Source organism: Argiope bruennichi, chromosome 4 (genome assembly GCF_947563725.1).
Source record: "Argiope bruennichi chromosome 4, qqArgBrue1.1, whole genome shotgun sequence".
NCBI lineage: Eukaryota > Metazoa > Arthropoda > Arachnida > Araneae > Araneidae > Argiope > Argiope bruennichi.
In genome coordinates this window covers 69,050,143-69,075,476 of record NC_079154.1, presented here as the reverse complement: position 1 = coordinate 69,075,476, position 25,334 = coordinate 69,050,143, and the positions used below count along the sequence as shown (strand labels likewise).

General features: G+C 30.4%; 1 protein-coding gene across 1 annotated transcript; it reads left to right on the top strand.

Moving 5' to 3' along the window:
• Nucleotides 1-1,617: 1,617 nt before the first annotated feature.
• LOC129966053 (NPC intracellular cholesterol transporter 2-like) lies at nucleotides 1,618-23,467 on the top strand. The gene is made up of 4 exons (XM_056080409.1): nucleotides 1,618-1,898; nucleotides 19,651-19,749; nucleotides 20,893-21,068; nucleotides 23,219-23,467. The coding sequence occupies exons 1-4, from the start codon at nucleotides 1,817-1,819 to the stop codon at nucleotides 23,315-23,317; spliced, it is 456 nt and encodes a 151-aa protein (XP_055936384.1). The 5' UTR covers nucleotides 1,618-1,816; the 3' UTR covers nucleotides 23,318-23,467.
• Nucleotides 23,468-25,334: the final 1,867 nt, after the last annotated feature.

Below are 25,334 nucleotides of genomic sequence, written 5' to 3'. Positions count from 1 at the left end.
TATATATCGGATATTTGGATGTTATTATTCTTACATGATCTTAAAAACAATTTAATTATCTTTTGTTAATCGGGAATGTAAACAATCAGAACCGGATTTCTTCACAAGTTAGCTGAAAAGAGAGCTTCAAGCGGCAGGAAGTGTGGATCTTATTTGTATTAGTGGGTCAGTAAATCATTTCATTACCATGCAACAGCTGTAGGAAGAAACCAGCGGGAGGGATCTCACAAAAACTTTCTGGCATACATTCTAATAAAAGTGTTTTCAATGGCTCCTGTATAAAATTGTGAACCTAGGGCGAAGCCAAGAGCATTGCATAGCATTGACGAATAAAAGTTACGAAATACGATTGGAGTAAGTTTAGTGTTTTTACTAAATCTATCGCGTGATCTTTTGCAATTTTTTTTTTTGGTGATTTATACCTGGCATTTAGCAATAGGTACACGAAAATCGAATTTGTTTTTTAGATGCTTTTTTTCCAACCGATTAAAGCCAAATTTTGACACAGAATTACTAGCGTAGTCAGAAAATCACATATGAAATTTCATAAATTTAAATCAGTGCATTTTTGAGTTACTACGTTTACATGCTTGTGAAAGTACAGATGGACAAAAAGTTAATCCCTTGACGGATTTAGTTTCAAATTTGATATGTATCTATAATTTAGATGTTAAATCTGTATGTCAAATTTTATTCATCTCTCTTTTCATTGTGTAGTTATTGTGTTAACTCATATCCGAACAGCCGGAAAGACAGACTTTCTCTAAATGGATTTCGCTTAAAATTTGATAAACATCTACAAATTCAATGCAAAGACGGCAACTAAATTTCATCAAGCAGGATCAAAGAGTTTTTGAGTTATCCTTGAACAGACAGACAAACATAATACCAAAATGTTTTTCGATTCAGGGAGAGGTATAAAGCAGAGAAATTCGCCAAAATCTCTGTTCGAATTTTTTTGACGAATATTTTCTTTGTACTTCATATACGAGAAAGTAAAAAGTCACCATTCCAACTTTCAAACAAAGCACTTTTCATCTCTCCGAATTTAGAATTTCGCTTTTAGGAATTCAAAGCTTTTGCTGGCAGCTATTACTGCTTTAATAAGGAAATATCAAAAGAGAGAGAATGTGTTGCAAAAATCAGCATGAAAGTATTACTATTTGAAATTTACATCATATGAACAAGATTCTTCACCACAGAATAAAAGCTACCCCAATGTCAAATTGCGGCATTACGCTTTGAATGAGCAACTCACAAATCTTTCATTCTCCCTTTCAGCTAATGAATAATTCATTCCGAACTACATATTGTTTTCTATTTTTTACCCCTCGACATTGCAACTAAAAACATAATGACGCATCATAAAATGAAGAAGAAGAAAAAAAGTAGAAAATAAAGCTCGACATTGAAGGAAATTCGAAACAGGATTGAAAACAAAACAAAGAAAAAAAGAGCTTGTTAAAGAAAAAAGAACAATATATTCCGACGAATCATTCTGGGCAATGAATAAAATGTCGAAGGCTAACGCGAAAGAAAAATGAGCGAAACCGACATTAAACGCCACAAAATCTTTCTCGAAATTGGTTTCGTTCTGAGTCGGAAAAGTGGACAAGCGAGTTTTTTCCCGAAGGGGAAGAAACCATGACCCAATCGCGTGCAGAACGCCAAGGTTCATTTCACACCCGGCTGTTTTATACGCAACAGTGCCAGCTCTGGTAGGCAGAACTGAAACAAATAACACACGAAACGCATACTTCCTCCAGACTCCACCAAAAACAGACGTGTTCCCTTTTCTTCCGAATTTTCAACAAGAATGAATCGTGTCAGCTTCCTCTTCCTGATTCCGGCTTTCATCTGCCTTGTTCAATCCAAAGATATCGAATTCGAACCATGCGGTAAGTTCTTACACAAATTTACCTTTCCAAGATAATAATGATTGACAGAAAAATTCCTGGCTATATCACGATTTCATAAGAATAACTTCTTTAACATAGTTATCTAATCAGGGTATTGATATTGAATAAGTAAATTATTTTATATTTAATGAGATTGTTATCTATAACTAACAAAATAATTCACCTATTATAGATATTAGTCATATCTATTCCCAGTGTATCATGAATGGCTAATATTTCGTTTTCTTTGTCAAGTTTGAATGTGTTCAATACAAAACTATAGGATCGAAGGAATGGTAAAATTCCAGGATCTCTTTAAAGAGCCTCAACCCAAGATATTATTACTACTTAGGCATATAGATAGTTAACACAAGCTATTCTTCTATCCATCAGGGCTGAAAAATAAATATATATCTGACTTACCGTATGGAATTGTATAAAATTAAACCAATGGCCTCTACCGACATTCCTAAGAAAATGTAATAGAAATTTTCTCTTTTAGAAACTATTTTAGAAATCTTGAAACACTCTTAAATTATTGTATTATTGTTCTTATTATTAAACCAGTGAGAGTGGTCTTTCCAAATCTTTCTCGCATACTCTCTAATAAACTTGCCATGCCAGAGATCGCCTTACATGGCATTGACTTACAAAAGTTACGAAATATTAACCTTTGGCATGAATTTAGCATTTTAACTAAATCGAATGTGCCATCCTTGGCTATTTATTCAGCGATTATTCACTTATATAGAGTTAATAGTAACCGAAAATCGAATTTGTGTTTTTGACGCGTTTTTCTCAAACGATTACTGCAAACATTTAACACAAAACTGCACTTGAAGGCACAAAATCCTATACCAAATTTGATGTATTTCAGGCATTGGGTTTTTGAATCATCGAATTTACATATTTCTGAAAGTACAGATCGACATACAGTCGACCTTTCGTTGAATTCGGCTCAAAATTTGATAGGTGTCGTCTACATTATAGATGTTAAATCTATGTACCGAATCTTATCTATCTAGCTCTCTTCATTTTGTAGTTATCGTATTAGCTTAAATTCGAACAATCGGACAGACGAACTTGCTCTGAACAGATTTTACACAGAATTTGATAGAAAACTGTAAAATTTGGTGTAAAGACCGTATACCAAATTTCAAGCGTCTAGCTCAAAACATTTTTGAGTTATATTTGTCACAGACAGATAGACAGATGGACATTCTCTAAAAATATGTTTTTGGAGCTCGGGGAGATCTGAAACGTGGAGATTCGTCAAAATCTCGAGTTCGAATTTTTTGACGATTACATTATTTTCTCTATACTACGTATACGAAAAGTCAAAAGTCAAAACCAAAAAAGATGTAAATAAACAAAAAAATATGCCTTCACGATATAATAATAAGGTCCTCGGAAGTTAATTAATAAAGAGGTGCCATAAAGAGTGATTAAATAACTTTATAATAGTTCGAAATCTCCCTTAAACATTTGTTGGAAGAACATACTGTCTAGTTAAAGTTCTACATATTTTTAATACTTGTTGCGTTATCAGATTAATAGTTAGAGTACTGTCCTTCTCCAACAACCCATAAACGGCAACGAGCTTTATTATAAAAACTGGTCAAAGATTCATTTTACTAAGCTGAATGTTTAAGCCGAACTGCAGTTTTATTCAACATCTATTAAAAATATTTTGCTTTTTGCTTTAATTTTATTTTTTCCCTTTTGAAATAGTCAAGAGTGGACTTTAACAACGAAAGAATGTATAAATTATATTCTATTTTCGGCTTTATTCCAAGATCTTTAAAATATTACTTTCAACATTATAAGAAAAAAAATTAAATGAATAAAATGTTATAATTTCTGATTTTTTTTGTTTGTTATTTAAAGGTTTATTTTGATATTTTTATTGGTGTTAAATGTTTTATAAAATGGCTTTTATAAAAATCAGATTGAGAGTTTGATTCGTTAATATCGTTGTACCCTGTTATAGCTCCCTCTTTTATTTAATTTCGATTTTGAGCGAATTAGACTTTAGTTATAAAAACACTATTGCCTTTAATTGATACTATACAATAATTTAATTCTATTTTTAAAATATGTTGTTGTCTGAAATTTGATAACCTAGGGTTTTCAAGAACGTGATAGCGTTTACAAATTTAAAAAAAAAAAGAAGAAAAAGAAATCAATATGCAAAAAAAAAAAAAAAAAAATGGATGACCAAAAAAATAGCAAACAAAGCTGTCTCGAATGAGCTGAGTATCATATACATCTAAATACTAACACAAAATTCAGAACTTGCTGAAAACGCTTCCACGATTGTTTTCTTTCGTAATGCTTAGTTGTGTCATTTAATCCTTGTACACCGCCACAACATAAATAGCTTTTATTCAGCTGTAGACAGAGAACCTGCATATTCATCAAAGGATAAATTTCCATTGTTCAGTTTCTATGATATGCTCATTTGGATGCTTTTAGATTTCAGACGATTTAATAGAAGCAGGCGATATTTTTCATTAGTTGAAATTCAACTTGCTTAAAATTGTCGATTAGAAATGCTGGTTCGAGTTATTCCTTTGTCCATAGGAGTTTAACTTTTGAAACAGAAAATTTGAAGACATATATGAGCAACAATTAGATAAAGGTGCTTTCATATTTACATATAATCTGATAAAATGTCATATTCGGGTTATATTTTTATAAGAGTTTTTGCTTTCTCCTCCGCTTGTGGCTTACATGAACTCGATTTTAAATCTCTATTTTTCATATAGATGAATATTTGTGCGTATGTCAGCACTCTACAGGCTAAATCGTTTGGCCTATAATTACAAATTGTCCATCTTAGAGATTTTCTTTGAAATTTTAATTAATTAGAAAATTAAGCGAAATTTTAGCATTTTTCCAACAAAACTTTCAAAAATATTATTGCTTATATTACAAAATGAGTTCTAAGCCTTTTCAAAATTTAAAAAATTGTCTTTTTAACAATACCAGTTTGACTGATGTGAAAAATTTTCATGATTTTCGGTATTTTCCCCCTTAATTTTCAACAACAGATTACACTATTACTCTGAAATTCAAACCGTCTTCCTTGTTTTATCAAATATTGAATCGCATTATTTTTTTCCCATTGTTGAAAGTTAAGAAACAAGAAAGATTATGTTAATCATCTGTGTAGTTTACAAGACAAATAAAAAAAAAGTGAAGTTAAAAATCGCGAAAATAAAAGTTGGACGAACTGGGTATTTACATTTTTAATAGCACTTGCCATAGAACTGATCCCCATTAGACAGTTTCATATTCTGAAATAGCAAAGGACATACAGGACAGGTAAAATAACACGACTTTAATACCTGACAATTTGGTAGAACATAGACAAGAAAATATATCTATTTATCTGAAATCAAATATAACCGCGAACTAGTAGATCTCCAGTGGTGACAAGTTTTAAGTATTTTTTTTTATCTCACTTTACAAAACCTCAAGAATAGAAAATGATATTCTCTGACTAGAAAATGACAGTAAAGTTTTTTTCCCAACCAAAAAAATAATAAAAATTTCAAATTTGTATGCATTTTTTTTAAATATCAAATTTTTATATTTAGTGTTGAATATTTAAATATGGGGAAAACAAGATATACGTAACAGAAAGAAATACTAGTTTTCGAATTTTTGATTTTTTTAAAAATGTCCTTCCGATAAAATATTGTCAAATTTGTAGCAATATAATTTATTGTTTTAATTGCTTTAACTATTTTATGATACTCAACTGAGTAAAATTCCAAATCGAAAAAATATTATGGGTATACTGACTGAGTTCGGAGTTTATGAATTGATTTAATATTAAAAGACTACAGATCTGTATATTCGTGATATTATGAAGATCTTCTGTGGAGATATTTCGCTGGGACATATTTAATAAGATATTTATACATTGTGTAAAATAACATGGACAATAAAATATTGAAGGCTTATTTTGAATTTACAATGTTTATAACATGGCAGCCATCTGTAAAGACATGGTGCAACATGCATGTTGAAAAATATCGTTCAAAACATTCTGCAAGGCAGATTATTGAGCCTAAAGTTAGGGAATAGGAATGTAGTTAATTTTTGAGTAGTAGGTTTTGTGAAAAAAAAGGGGATTTTAAAATAATTCTTAATTAAATATTAATCAATGTTGATGTTTTCCCTCAATAGCAATGAAATATATTATTGTACAAAAATTAATTTTTATACTACTTTAAAAATCAAATAAACTTCTCAATAGTATTAATTTTTTTCTGTACCATTTTTCTTTAATTTAAGTAAGATTTTTAAAAATATTTTAAGTCTATTTTGCAACAATACTTTTCATTGTTTTATTAACTTCTGGATTTATATTCACGTTCGTTGCTATGATGTTAAATAAATTCTTTTGTGTTACGTTACCGCTGCTATAAAATTAAAAACAATTTTTTTTCAATGATATGAAGATAGGCGAGTCATACCTGAAATATATGATATTACATATTTCAGGCTTGTATCTTATTTAAATTTTTTGTAATAATTATGCATGTTTTACTGTAGTCATATATTTATATTAAAAGCACTGAAAAATATCAGAAAATCACTCGTTGGCTTTTAAATTTTATTGCAAAATTTCTATTATTCTCTAAAGAAATTATCTTCAAAAATTATTTTGATTCTTATCGATTTTTCATACTGCTATCTTTCATATTTCTAATAATATGATATTTAAATACATATATTATTCAGAGAATTGAATAAAACGATGATAAATATAGCATTGTTCTGTACTTCGAATTTGACCGTGTTTATAAAGCCTTCAAGCGTAACCTTTTGGAAAGTTTTCATTATAATGTGGTTATCCTTTAAAATTCAATCGGTTACTCACGTTTAACTCTGGACTCAAGGTGAGATGGTGCAGTGACTTTAGAACCTTCAATTCTGTCTTTCAAAAATGGAAGGGGCACTGGCCTTATTACCTTGATTCCTTATTAGCTAAAGAAAAAAGAGGGAAACAGGATTAAAGCAATATATCAGATGGATTAAAATTATTGGCAAAATGTCTTGAAGCACATAATATTACCGAGGTTTAATTTTTTAGCCATTGGAAAATTTGCAACACAATAATGGTTTACTTTTACGTCATTTATTTCTTTCAACTGCTGATTTATTCTTCTTGCTATTATAGTTCTTAATTATTGTTGATTTGAACAAAGAAAGATGTCGTATTTTTTTTTCAACGTCTTCAATTTTAACTGATGTTCTATTGGTAATTGTATTACCTTATCATTTGAATTGATTTTCTATTTCTTTGTTTTTCTGATGCTGATGAATCATACAAATTAATGTTTTGACAAAAAATTTATCGGCTAAATAATAATAATTCCATGCCGAATAATTTATTAGTTACTGAGATAGGAAGACGCGAGATTAGGCACTAATTTTAAGATGTGAAGAAATGAAATGATATCGCTCAAAAATATTATAATGAAGCGATTTCCAATTACAATTATAAAAAGGTCGTTTGTCTTTTAAATGTTAAGAGGTATTTAAAAGTGAGTAACTATTTCCTCGTTTAATGTTATTCAAAAATATAGAAAATAACAGTTTAACATATTTTCTGACCTTGATTTCTTATTCTCCTTATTTTATAAAATCTGACAAAATCAGAGATGCAGAAAATTTAGACAGTCCTTACATTTTTATTCCTTTTTAATCGCTTGAAATTAATTGTAATAATTAAATCTAATGAATTTCTTTTACTGTGAAACGTTTTCTTCTGACAAGACATTTTCTTCGTTAATTCCAGTGGCGGTTTTCCAATCTAAGCAACTGCTTAGGGAAATAGACTAAAAAGGGGCCGCAAGCAGGTCGGACATAAAATTTTATTTGCCTAGTTGCTTCTTAAATAAATTTGAAAGGAATACAAATTCCATGTATGATAAAATAATAAATGAATGATGATTAATGAATTAAAAATTCTATGATGAAAAAAATCTTTACACTTTATCAAATATAATTAGGTTTCTATATGTTTCATACTTTCGCTTAATTATAATAATAATTATAAAACCAAACATGTGCGTCAATAATGTTGTGGATAAACGTAGATACTGGACAATTTGGAAGCAGAATAGATAATTAAAGCAAATATATATTCACAAAGTCAATAAAATAAAGATATTCACCTAAAACAAATTATTAACGAGTAAGAAATATTTTAAAATATGAAAATAAATTAACTATCTAAAAAAACTATTAAAAAAGGAACCTCATGATGTCTGCCTACAGTTGCAGATTACCTAAATCTACTTCTGTTTACTCCACAACATAGCTGTTGATGATAAATCCTTGAACCATATCCTAATACAGTAAAAGCTGTGAAACAGGATTCTTCCAAAGTTTACTTTTAAGATTAAAAATTTATCTAATAAATTAGTAAATGATAAGTAAACCAATGGCAATGTTTCTCCTCAATTTTCTCACATAAAATACAATATAGTGCGTTTTCTGTAGCGCATTGTAGTACAGTATAGAGAAATGAATTTGATATTGTATTTCTTTCCTTTGGCCAAATGGAACCAAAATGAGGAACAAATTTATATCTATATCAAGAGCATATATTAAATATCATATATCCAATCTATAAAGTTTTTGAATTATTGATTTTACATATCCACAAACAGACACAATAGTCAATGCTTTGATTAATTTAACTGAAAATGTGATAATCGACAGTTCAAGGGCTAAAACTATGGGCTGAATTTCATCCAGAAGCTACGTGTTTTGAATTGTTGCATTAATGTGCACGAAGACGGACTAAAGAAACAAGTTTCTCTTTCACAAATTTCATCAACAAAATAATAGAAACCTACAATTTATGTATTAAGATCACGTACCAAATTTCTTTCTTCCAACTCCAAGTCTTTCCTCTTTCTGAATATCGATGTTTAAAAATAAATCTTCACAACATAATTTTCTTTTAAATTCCCAAAAATTACATTTAATTCTATTTAAAATGATAAGTTCATTTTTCTTGTTTTGCCAACTTTTAAATATGATTGCATTTCTAGCTTATTAGCATGATAATGCTTATAGCTGTCATTCTATCTGTAAATAGCCTTATGGCAGACACGCATTATAATTTTTAATTGAAAATTAATAATATTTGTGACATTTTTCATTACTAATTTCGAAGCATATTATTACGCAAAAACCATTAAGCCATTTTAAAAATTAAAAAAAAAAACTTTTCACCGTTATCAAATTTATTTCTGAAATATTTCTTTCTCTAATTTTAATAAATATTGAAAAATACTTTAAGGATATTTTACAGCATTATTTTTCATTGTTTATTTATTGGAGTTTTACTCACGTGCGTTGTGGCGATATTAAAATATATTTTTGTATGAATACTATCACTTATTACATAAATAAAATAAAAAATAGACAAATCTATCTTAAAACATTACGACACTAAGCGTTAGGAGTTTAATAGAGATTCAAATCTTCTTTAAATTGTGTGAATTCGAAAAATATTATGAAAGAATTTTTGATCCATTGGATGAAAGATAATCCATAACGCTTACTCTGTACAATGTAGCTTAGCTCAAAATAACGGCATATTGTAAAAATATGGATAAAGTCACAGAAAAAACACTTCTACTGATGTTTGGGTAGCGTTGTGCTGGTAGAAAGGTGTTGGTTTTGTTGCCCATAGCGCTCCAGATTAAAAATGCCATTCCTTTGAAGAAACGTCGTATAAACAGATCTTGTACTTTTTAAATATAGTGGGGCCAAATGTCTTCCAGTTGCTTTGGCGAAGAATTTTGGAGAGAGACCAATTGAATCAGATATCGTCCTCCGTCATCTGACCACTGATGGTTCAAAATTACGAAATTCTTCATAAAATAGCCCTTGTATGGCTTTTAAAAAGAAGGACGTTAATATAACTAAATTTTATTTCTGTTAACATTCTAATAAGTATTTTTAAATGCAAACCACTTCAAAAATTTGTAAATAGAACTAAATTTTAAAAATTTCGGAAAAACTGTATTTTTTTCCCTTTTGCACAAACAATTCATTTGTGTCAATCAGATCTTTTATTTTGTATGAAAATGTCGTCGTTTGTATTTTTGGACTGTTTGACATTCGGCAGAATTTTGGAAAATAGATAATTAAGATAAGCTGCCAATATGTTAAAGAATCCGCCAACTTTTTTGAAGAATATTTTCTTCTGATCTGATCATTAGTCGACATTTTAAGGAAAATATGTACTCATTGTCTTTCTTAAAATTCTTCAACATTTACACTATAAGTGATTTTAAGGAAGTTCTGTATTTATAATAACGTTTTGTAAAGAAATGAAGGAAAATCTTTGCGAAGCTAAGGTACTGAAAACGTGACTGAATATAATTGCCTCAAATTATATAACGTCACAATCATATGACAAATGTAATTACACGCATGCCACCTACTGTAGCTGCACTTTGTCTTACCATATGACTTTTGCAGATTGAACAATAGATTCTATTTTTAAATTTCCGAGGAGAATTTTACATGTATAACATGAGCATGAATTTCCATTTCATAAAAAGGAGAATAAGTCGCATAAATAACTGCAAAGGAGTTTCTAACTTTTAGAAATACTAACATTTACTAAACATTAATAATAAAACGACATTTTTAACATGATGGTGTTTATAGGTTGTTATGTATAACATCATGCCACAAACATGAATTTAAAAAAATCGTTCTAAACATTTTACAGGACAGATCTTTAGATTTGCAGTTGGCAAACTTAGCATGTAGCTACTTCTTAGATCATTGAAGTGTTTTCTCAATAACTTCAGAGCATATTATTGGAGTGGTCTCTCTAATAGACTTGTCATGCCAAAGAACACCAAGCATGGCATTGGCTTACAATAGTTAACGAAATATTAACTTTTGGCGTGAATATAGCATTTTTATTGAATGTATTGCGTCATCTTTGGCACGTTATTTGGCGTTGAATCCGTGACGTGCCGTTAATATTATCCGAACCTGAATTTGCGAATTAGGCATGTTTTTCTCAACCGACAATTGACACAAAACTGCACTTGTAGTCACAAAACCCATACCAAATATGATATATTTAAGTCATTGCGTTTTTGAATGATCGCCTTTACATGTTTCTGAAGGTACAGACCGACAGACAATCAACACTTTATTGGATTTGGCGCAAATCTTGACAGGTGTTATATAGATGCTAATTTGTGCATCGAATCTTATCTGTCTAGCTATATTTATATATCTAGCTAGCTGTATTTTATATATCCTGTTAACTTATATTCGAACAGACGGACTTCCTCTGCACATATTTTACTCAAAATTTGAAAGAAATCTGCAAATTTGGAGTAAAGACCGCCAAATTGTCAGACCGTTAAGTTTCAACGATTTAGCTCAAATTGTTTTTGAGCTAAATGGTTAAACCTTTGTCAGAGACAGACAGACGAACATTTTCCAAAAATGTGTTTTTCGAACTTAGGGAGGTCTAAAACGAGGAGATTCGTCAAAATCACGATTTCGAATTTTTTGACGATTTCTTTACTATTTCTATGCTACTTATAAGAGAAAGTAAAAATCAGTTATATGTCATTTTAAAAATCAAAAATAAGTGTTTCGGTGATGAAATTTTATTTTCATAATTTTATTTTTCTTTTAACAGATTAAAAAAAAAATATTTTCAGGTAAATTTTACGACACTCTTCATTACTCATATATGCTGTGACTATTTTAAATGCCTTTTTTGTTTGTACATTATTACTGGTATAGAATTAAAATTATATTTTAAGAATAAAATATAGTTGAAACCTAAAATTTTTTCATGCTACGATATTTCGAACAAGAGGACGACTGTATTTCTTACTTTTTTTTCTCTGTATAAGACATGAATATGGTTGAGTGAACATTTTGATGGTTGAATTAAATGAAATGGTTCGTTGCGAAATAAACTAAAAACTTTCATAATGAGCAATACTTAAAGTAGATTTTTCTACTTTTCAAAATGTTTTCTAAAACATATTTGATATTTTTTATCATCCATTGTTATAAACGAAAAGAATTCATGTACACAAAAGCATCACCTATACTTTGTAAATGATTTCTTGAGGAGAAACATTGTTTTTTTTTCTTTCATAGTATCATTGCATTTAATTAAAAATTATATTTACAAATCATGTTTATAGCAGTTTCCGTTCAATCAAAATACGTGCAAGTTTCTTGAAGGATCATTGCGTGATATCAAAATTAAATAGAAACATAAAAGTTATTCTTTAAAAGATTCTGATGTGAAAAATAATGTCGATTCTTTAAGTGCAACGAACTGGTTTGTAACGTTTTCTGTGACAGATTATTGTATCAATACATTTACTTTCAAAGAGCGAATGAATGATTAGCTAACTATTTGTACAATTTGTGCAATGTATTATTTTTTCTCATTTACCTACTAGAGGAAATAAGGAAAACGTGAATAAGATTTCATTAATTGCTTTTTTAATTTTTTAAACAATCATTTCAAAGGAATCTTTCGACTATAAATAACTAGTTTAATAAAAGAAAAAAGACAATCAAATGAAACATTTCACTATCGTTGTACTTCTATTAATGTTTGGAGAAAATAAAATCTCCACTGTAATATTTCTATCTGTTTCTATCTTAAATACCTACAGAAAAGTTTCATTATTTAAAGATTTAAGGGCTTAATTTCATAATGACGAATATTGCAGTTTTGTAGGAGAAATTAATTGATTAACATCTTTGAAACTATAGAAAATTAAATTGTTGTCACCTTTGTTATATAAAATCCTTTAAAGAAAACATAAACGATAAACGTTGCATTTTTAGATAGTAAGAAAGTGGAGATATATCAGAAAATGTAACTTTTAAAAGAAATTCTAAATTCAAATCTTCAAACCATTTTTAAAACTTCCGATTTATTCTATCCCGGGAGGCTTAATTTATGTACAAGCAAGAAGCGATATGTCAGTATACAGCACGACACAAGAGCAAAAAGAGCGAGAAAAGCCGAAATAGTGTTATATACTATGAGATTATGGCAGGAATTTCTTTACACGGGTCGATTTAGGTAAGGGAAGCATATGTATCTTCTAAAAGAATTTGCTTAGAATGATAGATTTTTATCCTTTCACTTGGAGCTGGAGAACAGCTGATTTAAGCATTTTTACACAGCTCGTGCAGTATTAATTAAATAAAAAAAGGTGGAAATGGATCAGGAAATAACAGTACATTTTAGAATTAATATGGGTTAAATTAAGATAAAAAGTAGGAAATTAATTAAGTTTAAATTAGATTTAAAAATATCATAATATAAGAAGTGATTGATGAAGTCATTAAATGATGACTTCATCAAACACTTAAAGCACTTAACTTTCTTGTTTTCATTCGTTAAAAAAAATAAAACCTTTAATTCATGATCTAATGTTTTAAATTTTTTTTTAACGCAATGACATTTTCTAGCCATAAATTTATTGCAGACCTTAAGGAAAACTTTCAGAGCGCAAAAACATTTTTTTATGATATAGAGTCGTAAATTCTTTATGATTTCCTTATTTCGACAATAATTCCGTGTGCATGTGTTTCATTTATTTCGATTCGACATTTATTTAACCTTGCTACCTTGAAAAGTTTAAAAGAAGAAACCGTGATGTTTTTTTTTTCCAAGTCGGTTCATACAATAAACAAAAAAAGACATAAAATATCCTATTAAAAATATATATTATGTTGTCACAATGCAGACTAAATATTATATTATACACTCTCTTTGTTTGATTTAAAAAACGTGATGACTCATACTTTATTCTGTTGTAACGAAACAAGTAACGAAACAAAACAGCTCATTGCCATCTGCTTACCTGCTTGATCCAATGAAATTGAAAAACATTCTAAACGGGTTAGCCTTGACTACTACATAACTGACAGATGTGGGGTAAAAATCTTGCTCTGATTGTTGTTCTTTCAGATGAAACCATTTCTTTTTCTTGCTTTAACTGTTTTACAAGCAACGTTTTCTTGTCATTTTACTGTATTTGAAACTACGTTTGAAGACTGTCTTTCCACAATTTATAAAATTCAACGTTATAAAACTGTAATTAATCTGATTTTGTGAAAGAAAACACAAAATAAACCTTAAGATTAACTAAGCATCCTAAATATACATGTATTTACGTATATTGTAATTTTATATTATTCTAGTTGACCCTGCAAACGTTGTTCTGCCATATAAATTATTTCTAGTGAATATTTTGGTTGTTAATTAAAAAATAATGAATATATTGTAAGTGTGTGGGGATGGGATCTATGACAGAAAGAGGAATGGAGTGCTGTTGACGATGATCGCCGATAAAAACAACAAAAAAAAAAAAAAAAAAAAAAAAAAACCGTCAACCACACATTTTCTCAATGCAATGTATTTCATTAATGTAACGAACATATACATTGTTTGATCTCTTAAAAGTTAAACGTAAAGTGAAAAAAGTAATATATTTTTTATCCTAACGTATGAAAATGAAATAAAGAAAATCAGTATTTATTTCGAAGAGCAATTGAGTTTATGATATTTTTTATCAGTCTGTATTTAGCAAACACAAATAAGCTCGATGGTTTGCCCACGCGAGAACATGCCACATACAATTGTCCGTGTGAAAAACATAACGTGCCCAAATCTAAGCCGCAAACAGACATGGTATGGCCTTGCGACTTATTGATTGTCATTGCAAATGCCAATCTAATAGGAAATTGAACGCGTTTGAATTCAATTGGCACGTCTGTGAGAATCATTGGAATTCGTGGAAGCAAAACATTTTCGGCTCGGAATTTGCCATTCAAAATGGTGGCTTCGATAACGTTTTTCATCAATTTTTTAATGACCAATCGCGTGCCATTGCACAGACGTGATGGGTTCAAATTCCGAAGTAAAATAACCGGAGATCCAACTTTCAGTCGTAGAAGGTGTGGTGACATGCCTGGCAAATCCAGTGAATTCAAAAACTCTGTTGGATAATTTACAGCTCCGTAAACATCACAAACTGTATCGATCGATTTGTATGATACCAAGTCGCCTGGAAAAGATTGCTGTATCTTGAAGTTCAAATCGTCGACGTCCACATTTTTTGCTACCAAAATGGCTCTTTCTGCCAACCACGCATGATTTACTTATTGTGTGCGTACATTGGGAAGTATGCGGTCAATGAGAGCATTTTGCGAATCAACGATAGTGCAGAAATTAGTGGGCAATTTTATGCATCCAGTATTTTCATAGACAGCGACTTTTCCATCGCCGATATCTAACAATTGGTCCGAAAATGTCAATTGGTCCGCATGTTTATTTTTAGCTGAACTTGTTCAACTTTATACCACAGTGGCGATGATTTCAAGAAAGCGTTGATCTCATTGGAGTACGTTGAACGTGGAATGACGGGATAGGGACACCCTAATTACCTAGCGTTATGAAATATACTTTACGACCTATTCTCATACCTAACAAATACACATAAAAAATTTCATAAAAATCGGTCCAGCCGTTTCGGAGGAGTACGAACACAAACACCGTGACACGAGATTTTTATATATTAAATTAATAGGCTGTCATACTATTTGCACATTATTTCATGCGTGATAAAAAAAAAAAAAAAAGCGCTCTAATCGCTAAATTGTTGGGCCTAAAATTGTCAAATTTGTCATGCATTTACTTCTTCAATCGTAATTGATTGATAAGATTTTTCAAAACATTTCTAATATTTTAATTAATTTAAAATTAATCGAAATATTAATATTTTTACTCACGGTACCAAGATTTAAATTAATCGAAATATTAATATTTGTACTCTTACTATTTATAATTCTTAATATAGTATTACACACAAATATTTTTTACAGCATTTTAAAAATAAGTTGATAGTTTTATTTTTAGACTATTTTTCCATCTAATTTTTATAAGTTCTTAAAAATATTTTTAGTATACTTAAATAATGCTGAGGATGAGGATGATGTCGAGTCCACGTTACCACGGAAAGGGGGTGCAGTAACTTCTGAGGGTAAAGACCCCTGAGCACTCGATTGCAGAAGTCTGACTTCTAATTCATATGAAGATGATTCTCACACATTCACTTGCACAACCCCTTTTTGCAGGGGGGGGCGGGCTCATTCACACACCTCGGAGATAGAACACAGTGTGAAGAACAACCATGCCCGAACCAAAACTCGAATCCGGAACGCCCAGATTACGGGAAAGACGCACTACCCCTAGTCCAGGACGCCGGTTACAACAATACTTCTATATTGTTTTAAAATATCAATTATTACGCTGCCCTCATTTTTACTTAGAGCGGCTGATTTCGTGTAATGTTTGCGGATTTTCTCTCAAGGCGATTCGAATAAATAAAATTTGAATAATTTTATTTCATACTGTTTGTATTGTATGTATGTTGTATGTATTTCATACTGTTGTATTTCCACTATAAGGCACGTTTTGTGTTAACATTTGGTGCATATTAAAATAAAATAAAACATTTTGTAAGTTTTCCTTTCTATCGTATTGTTTAAAATTTGTCATAAATCTACAATTTTGATTTTCAGACCACACACGCAATTCCTTGTTGCGATTCTAAATTATGTTCGCTTAAACATGATAAGATTGACTACTCATTGGTGGATTAGGTCGTAAATTAGGAACAACGGCTCACGAAATTTCACGTCTGATGTAACACCACAAACTATTCCCTTACAAGTGTGTTGCATTTTTACTTTTTTGTATACGAAGTGTATATAAAGTATTGTGCTTAGAGAAATTGTAAAAAATTCGAACTCGAGATTTCGATGAATGTCCATTTTAGACTTTCCAGAGTTTGAAAATCATATTTTTGGAACTCTGTCTCTCTGCCTGTGAATATAATAACTCAAAAGCGCTTTGAGACGAATGAAGTTAGTGCGTCGTCTTTAAACTAAATTTGCAAATTTGAACCAAATTTTGAACGAAATCTTATCAGAGGAAGTCTGTCTGGCTTTCCGAGTGCAGGAGAACATATTGACTTCGAAACATCAAGAACTAAATAAATACATTTTGGCACACGAATTTGGCATCTAAAAAGTAGATACTATCACATTTTGAACCCAATCTGTCAAAATGTTGACCGTTTGTCAGTCTATACTTTCGAAAACATGTATGCGCAATAATTCATTAGCGCAATGAAATTCGGTATGTATTTTTGTGATTACAATTGTTGCTCCGTGTCAAATTTGATTTCAAACTGTCGAAGAAAAAAAGCGTCCGTATTCACATGGTAGATCTAGTAAAATTGCTAGATTCACACCAAATTTCTATATTCCATCACCATTTTTCTTTAATAACATGCAGAGCATTCACTGTCTTACCCAGGGTCTACGATTTTATGCGGTAATGGTGGGGGGGGGGGTATTGTAGATTATGTGATAAATTTTAAGGAAAACACTTTCACTGATTATTTTCTCATGTACAAAGTAGGCAAAGAGAAGTATTGTAATCGTCAAAAAATTCGGATCAAGATTCTGGCGAATCTCCATATTTTAGATCTCCCTCAGTCTGGAAAACTCATTTTTGGATTTATGTCTATAGGTCTGTCTGTAATAGCGATAACTCAAAAGCGCTTTGAGATGGACGGTTGAAATTTATTATATAAACTTAACACTAATTTTATAAATAACTGTCAAATTTTGAATGAAATCGATTAAGAAGTTTCTCTATCCGGTTATGAACATGATAGCTACAAATTCTACTACCTACCGAATTAAATAGACAGAATTTGATATACAAGTTTATCATCTAAAATGTAGATATGTATCAAAGTTTGAATAAACTCTGTCAAATGGTTACTTCTGTACTTCCTCATATATGCAAATGCAGTAGTTCAACAAAGTAAAAACTTAGGCAGTGAAATTTGATTCAAAGATTTAGCATCCAAACTGCAGATCATATCAAATTTTAGAACCAAATTTGTTGAAAAATGGACCGTCTATCGGTCTATGCATCTAAATGCAATGACTTAAAAACGCAAAGAAAGTCATTTAAAGATCTTATAACCGTATCTGTAGATATGTTATATTCTGATTTCAGAGGATTTTAGTTTTTTGAGAAAAGACTTCAAAAATCCATATTCGGTTTTCAAGTACTTGTGTATTAGCCGCATTCCAACGATTAATGATAAAAAAAATGAGCATACTTCAAGCTAGATTAAGTAAAAATGTTGGATTTGCGCCAAAGATGTATATTTTGTAATTATTGTTTGCCAATGCCTGACAAAGCATTCGAACCTTACTGAGGTTACACATTTTTTTTCGGTGGTAGGAGCATAACACCTTTATTAAAGAGTATGCCAGAAAATTTAGGAACAATTACTTCATCTGGTTAAATTGTTGACTTCATATGCACGTTGATGAGTAAACAAACAAACATCCGATTAACAGATTTTATACAAAATTTGAAAGCAATCTATAATTTCGGATGCAAGATTACTTACCGAATATCATTTGTCCAACTAGTTTCATTTCTGAATTATCTTATTCATAAGCAGACAAGCAAGAACAAAACTCCGAAAGTGATGTTTTCACATTCAAATAGGTCTGAAACATGGAAATAGATCAATGTCGCCAAATCGAAATTTAACGATTATGATGCATTCTTTTTCCACGCTTTCCTTCCTATGTATGAAATCGGCACCGAGCTCTTGTATTGAGGAAGAATTGACTTCATGAAAATATCGTTGAAAAAGGAGATATCTGATATTTATAGATGATTTTCATCAATGCCGATCGACACTTTAGATCGCATAATAAGTAAGCAAAACTACTGTTCATTCTCAGATTCTAAAATACTCCTCGTTTTTGCGCATGCTTCAGAATGTGTTTATTTAATCAAAATAAGAGTGAGAGGAAAGATGAAAGGAGTAAATGCTTACATTTAGTAAGGTGAACTCTGATTATACGTGGAAGGTGTAAAAATTGAAAGTAACTCGTAATACTGTCCTATTATTAGTGTATTGTCGTTATACTAATTCACCATAAAATACTTTAGAGCAATTTTTATTGATTGTGAAGGGTCTAAGCGTTAAATTGTGATGAATAAATGGAAAGGTTATGTTCTTAAAATTTGGTAATTCACTTTTTTACAAAATAATACTTTTTTAGGTTAAAATGATTTTTTTAAATTTGTTATTGAATATTTTGATAATATCTTAAGATTAACAACGGTAGATAATTTCGATCATATTTAATGATATCATATAAAATATCTTTCGTGCCAATATGACATTTTTTGCCACTTGGACTAGCTATATAAGTAATCGATACGCAATTTTGAGTTACAATAAAATAATACGATCAGAAACGATACGACAATCACATATACGTGGAACAAAACAAAATGAAAAAGTATCTAATAGGGCAGAAATCAATTTGAAAAAATGAAGAGTTCCGGAAATATGTCATTCTTCTGTATCTCACCCCTTAGCGAGGTAGTATCGTCGAAAAATAATAGTCTCGGTATATTGAACGAGTAGTATATTTCCTAAAATGTTGTCAGCGATTTTTTATATGGAAACAACTAAGAATATCAAAGAGAAAACACATTTTTCTTTATAGAACTTTTAAAAACATCGATCCAAATATAAAGATATTTACCCATATTCCTGAAATCTAATGAAGTCATATTTTCTAGGAGGAACAGTAAAGTCTGTTTCCGTGGAGCCATGCGCCAAGGAGCCTTGTGAGATTCCCAAAGGATCATCCGCTATAATCAATGTTCATTGTGTTTCAAGTAAGTTAAAAACTCTCTCCTTGTAGTTGTTTCTGATATTTTAATTTAAATTTAGAAACTTGCTATGTTTTACTCGTGAAATGGTGTGAAGTAAAATAAATATTTCGTTGCTATAAATGTGCAACTATGAGTTGGGAGATCTGTGTGCATTCTTGTATTAGTGGCTTTGCATAATTTTCAAACAATACTGTTTTGCAATTTTGGCGGAATTCTATGATATAGTTACAAGATTGACTTTGGATTTCTTCTCTTATACTTTTATCGTAATTTTCAATTTTACAAGTAAAATTTAAATAAATGAATCTACTTATTATAACCACTGGTTAAAATTAATAAAATTAAATTCTGAAACTTTAAAATAATTATCACTACATTATATATTTATATTGCGTAGTCTCTAAAATACAGTAGACACATTTCAAAATAAAATTATCTCTGCCTGAATATATTTTTAATAGAATAATTTTTTGTTCCTGATTTCTTTAGTCAACGAAGACTTGATGTATTTTACAAAAACAAAAAATTTTTAACAGGTACTTAAAAAATTAATCATTTATTGTTGATTATTACAAGGTTACGCAGGTACGTACGAATATTGTAAAGTTAGAAAAGTGAATGAATTTGAAATTAAAAAAAAAAATTTATGTAATATTCAGAAAATGTACTTACCGCGAATGAAAGAATCAGGTTGCTAAATGTAGCATCACATTCATTTGTATAATAGAACGGCGTTTGCAAAAAGGATCAAAATCAAGGCGTCACGATGGCCTAATACACAATATAGAATTTAGAACAAATAGATCATGGGTTCGAGAATTTGGACCCCTAAAACCCCACCGTTTACGTTTTCTGGTGAATGTTAAATCCATTGGGAACGTTAAATCCATTCCACGTTAAATCGTTGCCTATGTTGTCAAGAATTTATAAAAGATTACGGTTCGAAATTCAAAATCCAATCTAAAATAATTGCTATATTTCACGATCATAATTGAGATTTATATGAACTGAAATATAAATAAATAAGTTGGTCATCCAAGGCAGAGAGAAGAAAAGGTATCTCAAAGGAAAAGAACAATTGTATTGCAACAAAGTGTTTTAATTGTAATTTATATTGCACATTGGATTATATTATTTTTATTGCAGATGCTAATGCAGAAAAACTCCGTTTGTCCGTATGGGCTGATGTGGCCGGAATCGAGTTGCCATATCCTGGAATGAAAAGAGATGCATGCAAAGGAAAGAACTTGACCTGTCCTGTCTCTGTAAACCAGGATCTCAAATACACACAAGTATTCGAAGTCAAGAAATTCTTCCCCACGGTAAGCGAACGCTTCGTTTTGTCTAATATGAAGTCGAATTGCCTGCAAAAAAATGAAGTCCTAGATTAATTATAAAAGGTGTCCCATAATTAACGCAAGATTTGAATTTGCCATCATTCGTGCAGTAAAGTGTTGGTAATCCTATTAAAAAAAAAAACATTTTACAGCTGATAGCGTAGGGTTAGTAAAAAAGGAGCATTAGACGATAAAACAACGTTTTTTTATTGTTGAATAATATTTCAAAAATTATGAAAGTCTGGTGGCAACAGCTTGAAAATTTGAGAATTGACCTCCTAGATCGTGCAATTTAACACCATTAGGTCTTTGCCAACAAGCCCATAAGCACGTGCGCATTGAAGGAGGAAATTCGACGATGCACCAACGAAATTTAGACGCATTTATGCAAAATGGTCATGGAAAATTTCGATAAAAGAGTGCGTATGTGCAAGCAAAGCCGCGGAGGCTATTTGCCCAATTTGTTATTCCATACATAACTCTATCCGGTGTACTTTCCGATCCAATAAAAAATATAACAATTTTAAGAGAAAAAAAATACGTTTCTTATTTAATTCAAATCTTGCGTTAACATGTTGCTCTATCGTGTAACATTTTCTAAACTATCAGCTGTCAGATGGTTTTTTTAATTGAGTTCCCAACACTTTATAGTACAAATGGTGGAAAATCCAAATCTTGAGTTAATTTGGGGACACTCTTTATTATTAAAATTATGTCTGGCAAAGTTTCCCCAGGATGCTTACATGTCATTTATTCAACATGACGAAACACGGACCATTCTTTGAGGAGTTATTATTTTTATTTTTTTTTAATTAAATAAAGTAGAACTAAATTTCAATATGCATTTTATCATGCGAAAACATTATGTTGTTTTGGTTTGGAGTTTTTTGAAGTTTCAAAATGCGTAGACAGAAAATAAAGGGCATGATTTGTTGGAATTCATAAATTATAGGAATTTTTTTCTAATCAGGATCACAAATATGAGAAAATATTCCAGATATCGAACATTTCAGATTAATTTCTGAATTAAAACCATCTGACAGTTTTATTAAAAAATATTTTTGTAGAATGATCATGGTGCAAAGTGAATCCCTTTTTTCAAAATTATTTTGATGTGTCAATTTATTAATGCATTTCCTGGAAGAAGCGATGATTTAAACTTTTTATTATTGCTCTCAAATTTCGTACTGTCAAATAAAATTGTTCTCGCATGATAATTTGAAATTTGAAACAGCAGATTTCAATTTTTTTCCTTCAATTTATTAAATTATTATCTAACAAATAAAATATTAAGTTAACATGCCGTAATAGCTTATTGGTAGAACTAGCAGTTAAATGATTTCAGAAAAGTCACGAGGTCTCCGGTAACTGTGTCAATGCAAAACTGGATAAATATTTCGGTTCTTTGATGCTTTGAGTCGAATATCAGCCATCTGTTATAATCTGTATTCTTACAAACAGACATAAATTTTGCTTTTAATTAATATGTGTAATTTGTTACAGACTAGCTCTGACAAATGAACATAGATGTGACATAACGCTTAGTGTTTATTTTGATAAGGGAGGAGACGGACGTAAATATTTTTTTTTGTTTTCTTCATAATACGCGATTAATTGTATGTCAATAATAATTAAATATAATCATCATCATAATCGTATCTATTATATTTTTCTATTTTTCTTCGTCCTGCTCTCCGTTTCATGGTTTCTTTCACTCTAAACAAACTAAGTCATACCTGCCTGAGTTCGAAGTTAGTCACCAACTCGTGAGATCCACGCTATAATACATTTTAAACATGAACATTCCTAAATAGGAAGCATTTTAGCCTATGTCCAGTTTAACTATTTGACAATATAACTTGAAATTAAAGGATAATTCTTCAAAGCACAAATTCTACAACCAGATTCAAAGCATACATTCTACTCTCTCTCTCTCTGTTTCTCGTGTGTGCGTGCGTGCGTGCGTGTATGTGTGTGTGCGTGCGTGTATGTGTGTGTGCGCGTGCGTGTATGTGTGTGTGTGTGTGTGTGTGTGTGTGTGTGCGCGTGCGCGTTCGTTTAAAACAATCTTAAATCTCCTTATAAGTATATTCAATTTAACCAACAGACAATTTTATATTTCTTTTTCTTTCTAGGTTCAAACTAAGGCTAGATTTGAGCTGAAAACCAACGATGATCAGGATAAGGTTATCTGTTGCTTCAAAGCTCCCGTGAAAGTTGTTTCAGCAAAATAGGCATCTGAACAGACCATTTATTTACTCATCTTTTTCTATTTATGTTCAAAGCAGTCTTCCATTTATACGCATCTGCAAAAAATCCGTGAGCTCTTAGTTGTACATAAAATTGTTTTGTTTTATTTTTAAAAGTAAAAATATACATCAGTATTCTCTGTTATGTGTTATTCTTTTCTGACACTAATTTTGAATCATACACATTTGAATACAATTAAATACTCATCATACAATTTGACTTATTCACATATATCTCATTTTGAATCATATTCAACTCAAAACATGAAATATCTTCGATTCATAAGATTATAAACTCATTTTTCAAAATAACAACAAAAAAAAAACTATTTCATAAAATGGGAAGATATGATTAAGTTTTATACTGAAATTCATTGCATAAGAACATTCAGTAGAATACAAATCCATGCAAAACATGTAAACAAATAATGCATAGGAAAAAGGCAATAATGTCGAACACTACACGAGTATTTTAATGACGGATAAAATTACTAATAATGCATTTATCAAATTTTGATAAAACCTTATCATTACCTATATCAGCACCTTATTTTTATTAACAAATGAGTTTAGTGTGTGACATTTTTGAGATATATATCCACATTTTATAATTGGTGGAGAATCTTGGATTAAATTATAATACTTTCATCCGAATAGGTATTTTTATCTAACTGAAGATAGAGTAGAAAATTAGTTGCGCCAATCACTCGATTCTCACTACTTTTAGAATATTTTCAGACTTTAGGTCTTTTCTAAAACTAATATGTTAATTTCATACACATACTAACTTCTTTTGCTAACAGCTGATTCGCTAGAAATGTTAATTGCGTTTTTAATTTCAATTCAATCTCCTTAGCATAATTTGATGTTCAAGATTTACTCAACAATGCAATTTCAAAGATGAAATTGTGATAGCCATTACAGCTTTGATATTTTAAGAGCCGTTGTCCCTATAATCTGTCTTCTAATTTCATGTCATCAGTATTGGTACTTAAGTTTCACTTTCTTGTTCCTCGTATAAGATAACAGTTTCAATTTGCGGCTTTCAACAATAGAAAGAAGTCACACGATTAAATATTTGTTTAAGGAATGAAAATGGTCAAAATCCATTAAAACCAAGAAATATATTATTAGAAAAATCGTCCAGTGAGTGTATGGTGCAAGAAACCCAACAAAGACAATTCATTCCATCAGGAAACACAAATCCCAGGTAACAGAAACGAATCCTAGATATAAAAAAAGAACAACTCTTAAAGAAATCAGTGCCACATACACAACTCCAACTCCTAATACGATCAACACTCAAAAGAGAGAACTGACGGAATCTCTTCGATTTCTCGCGTATTTATAGATTTTCCTAAAGGGCATGAAATTTTCTATCTACTGGTCTCGGTTCCTAAGAGAGATGCATTTTCCGGAACTATTTTATTTTTGTCACCACATTGCCAAAATCATTTTATCGTCGGTTAGATGGTATCGGTTTGGCATCCATTAAAAATCGTTGGAAATCTTTCTGTCCAAACATGGCATTAAGTTGGCAGAATGAAATGACATTGGACGTTTATAAGAATATCTTTAAAAAATTATATAAAAAGATTTTTCTAAGAAATCATCAAAATTCAGGTAAAATTACATGACAAATAAATAAGTATTTTCAAAAACTATTTTTTGAATTGAAAACAGAGCAAAAATCATTGTACAAAATATTTTCGGAATGTATCTTGAGGAGACGCTGAAATCTCGCTTACTTTTAATTTATTAAAATGCTAACTGATATTTCTAAAAATAATCGCTCAAAGGTGCATATTTCCACTCTCCAAATTGTATTTGTACCAAGTCATCCCATTTGTGAATTTCAAAGAGGCAATTTGTACCAGTCTGAGTAATTTTGAACTTTGTCAAAGATGAGAATGATACCTTTTTCAATAAACTCTGCATCACAGCAACAAGAAAAGGCTTGCAAATATATTATGAATACATAAGTTGAAATCCACTAAGCGTT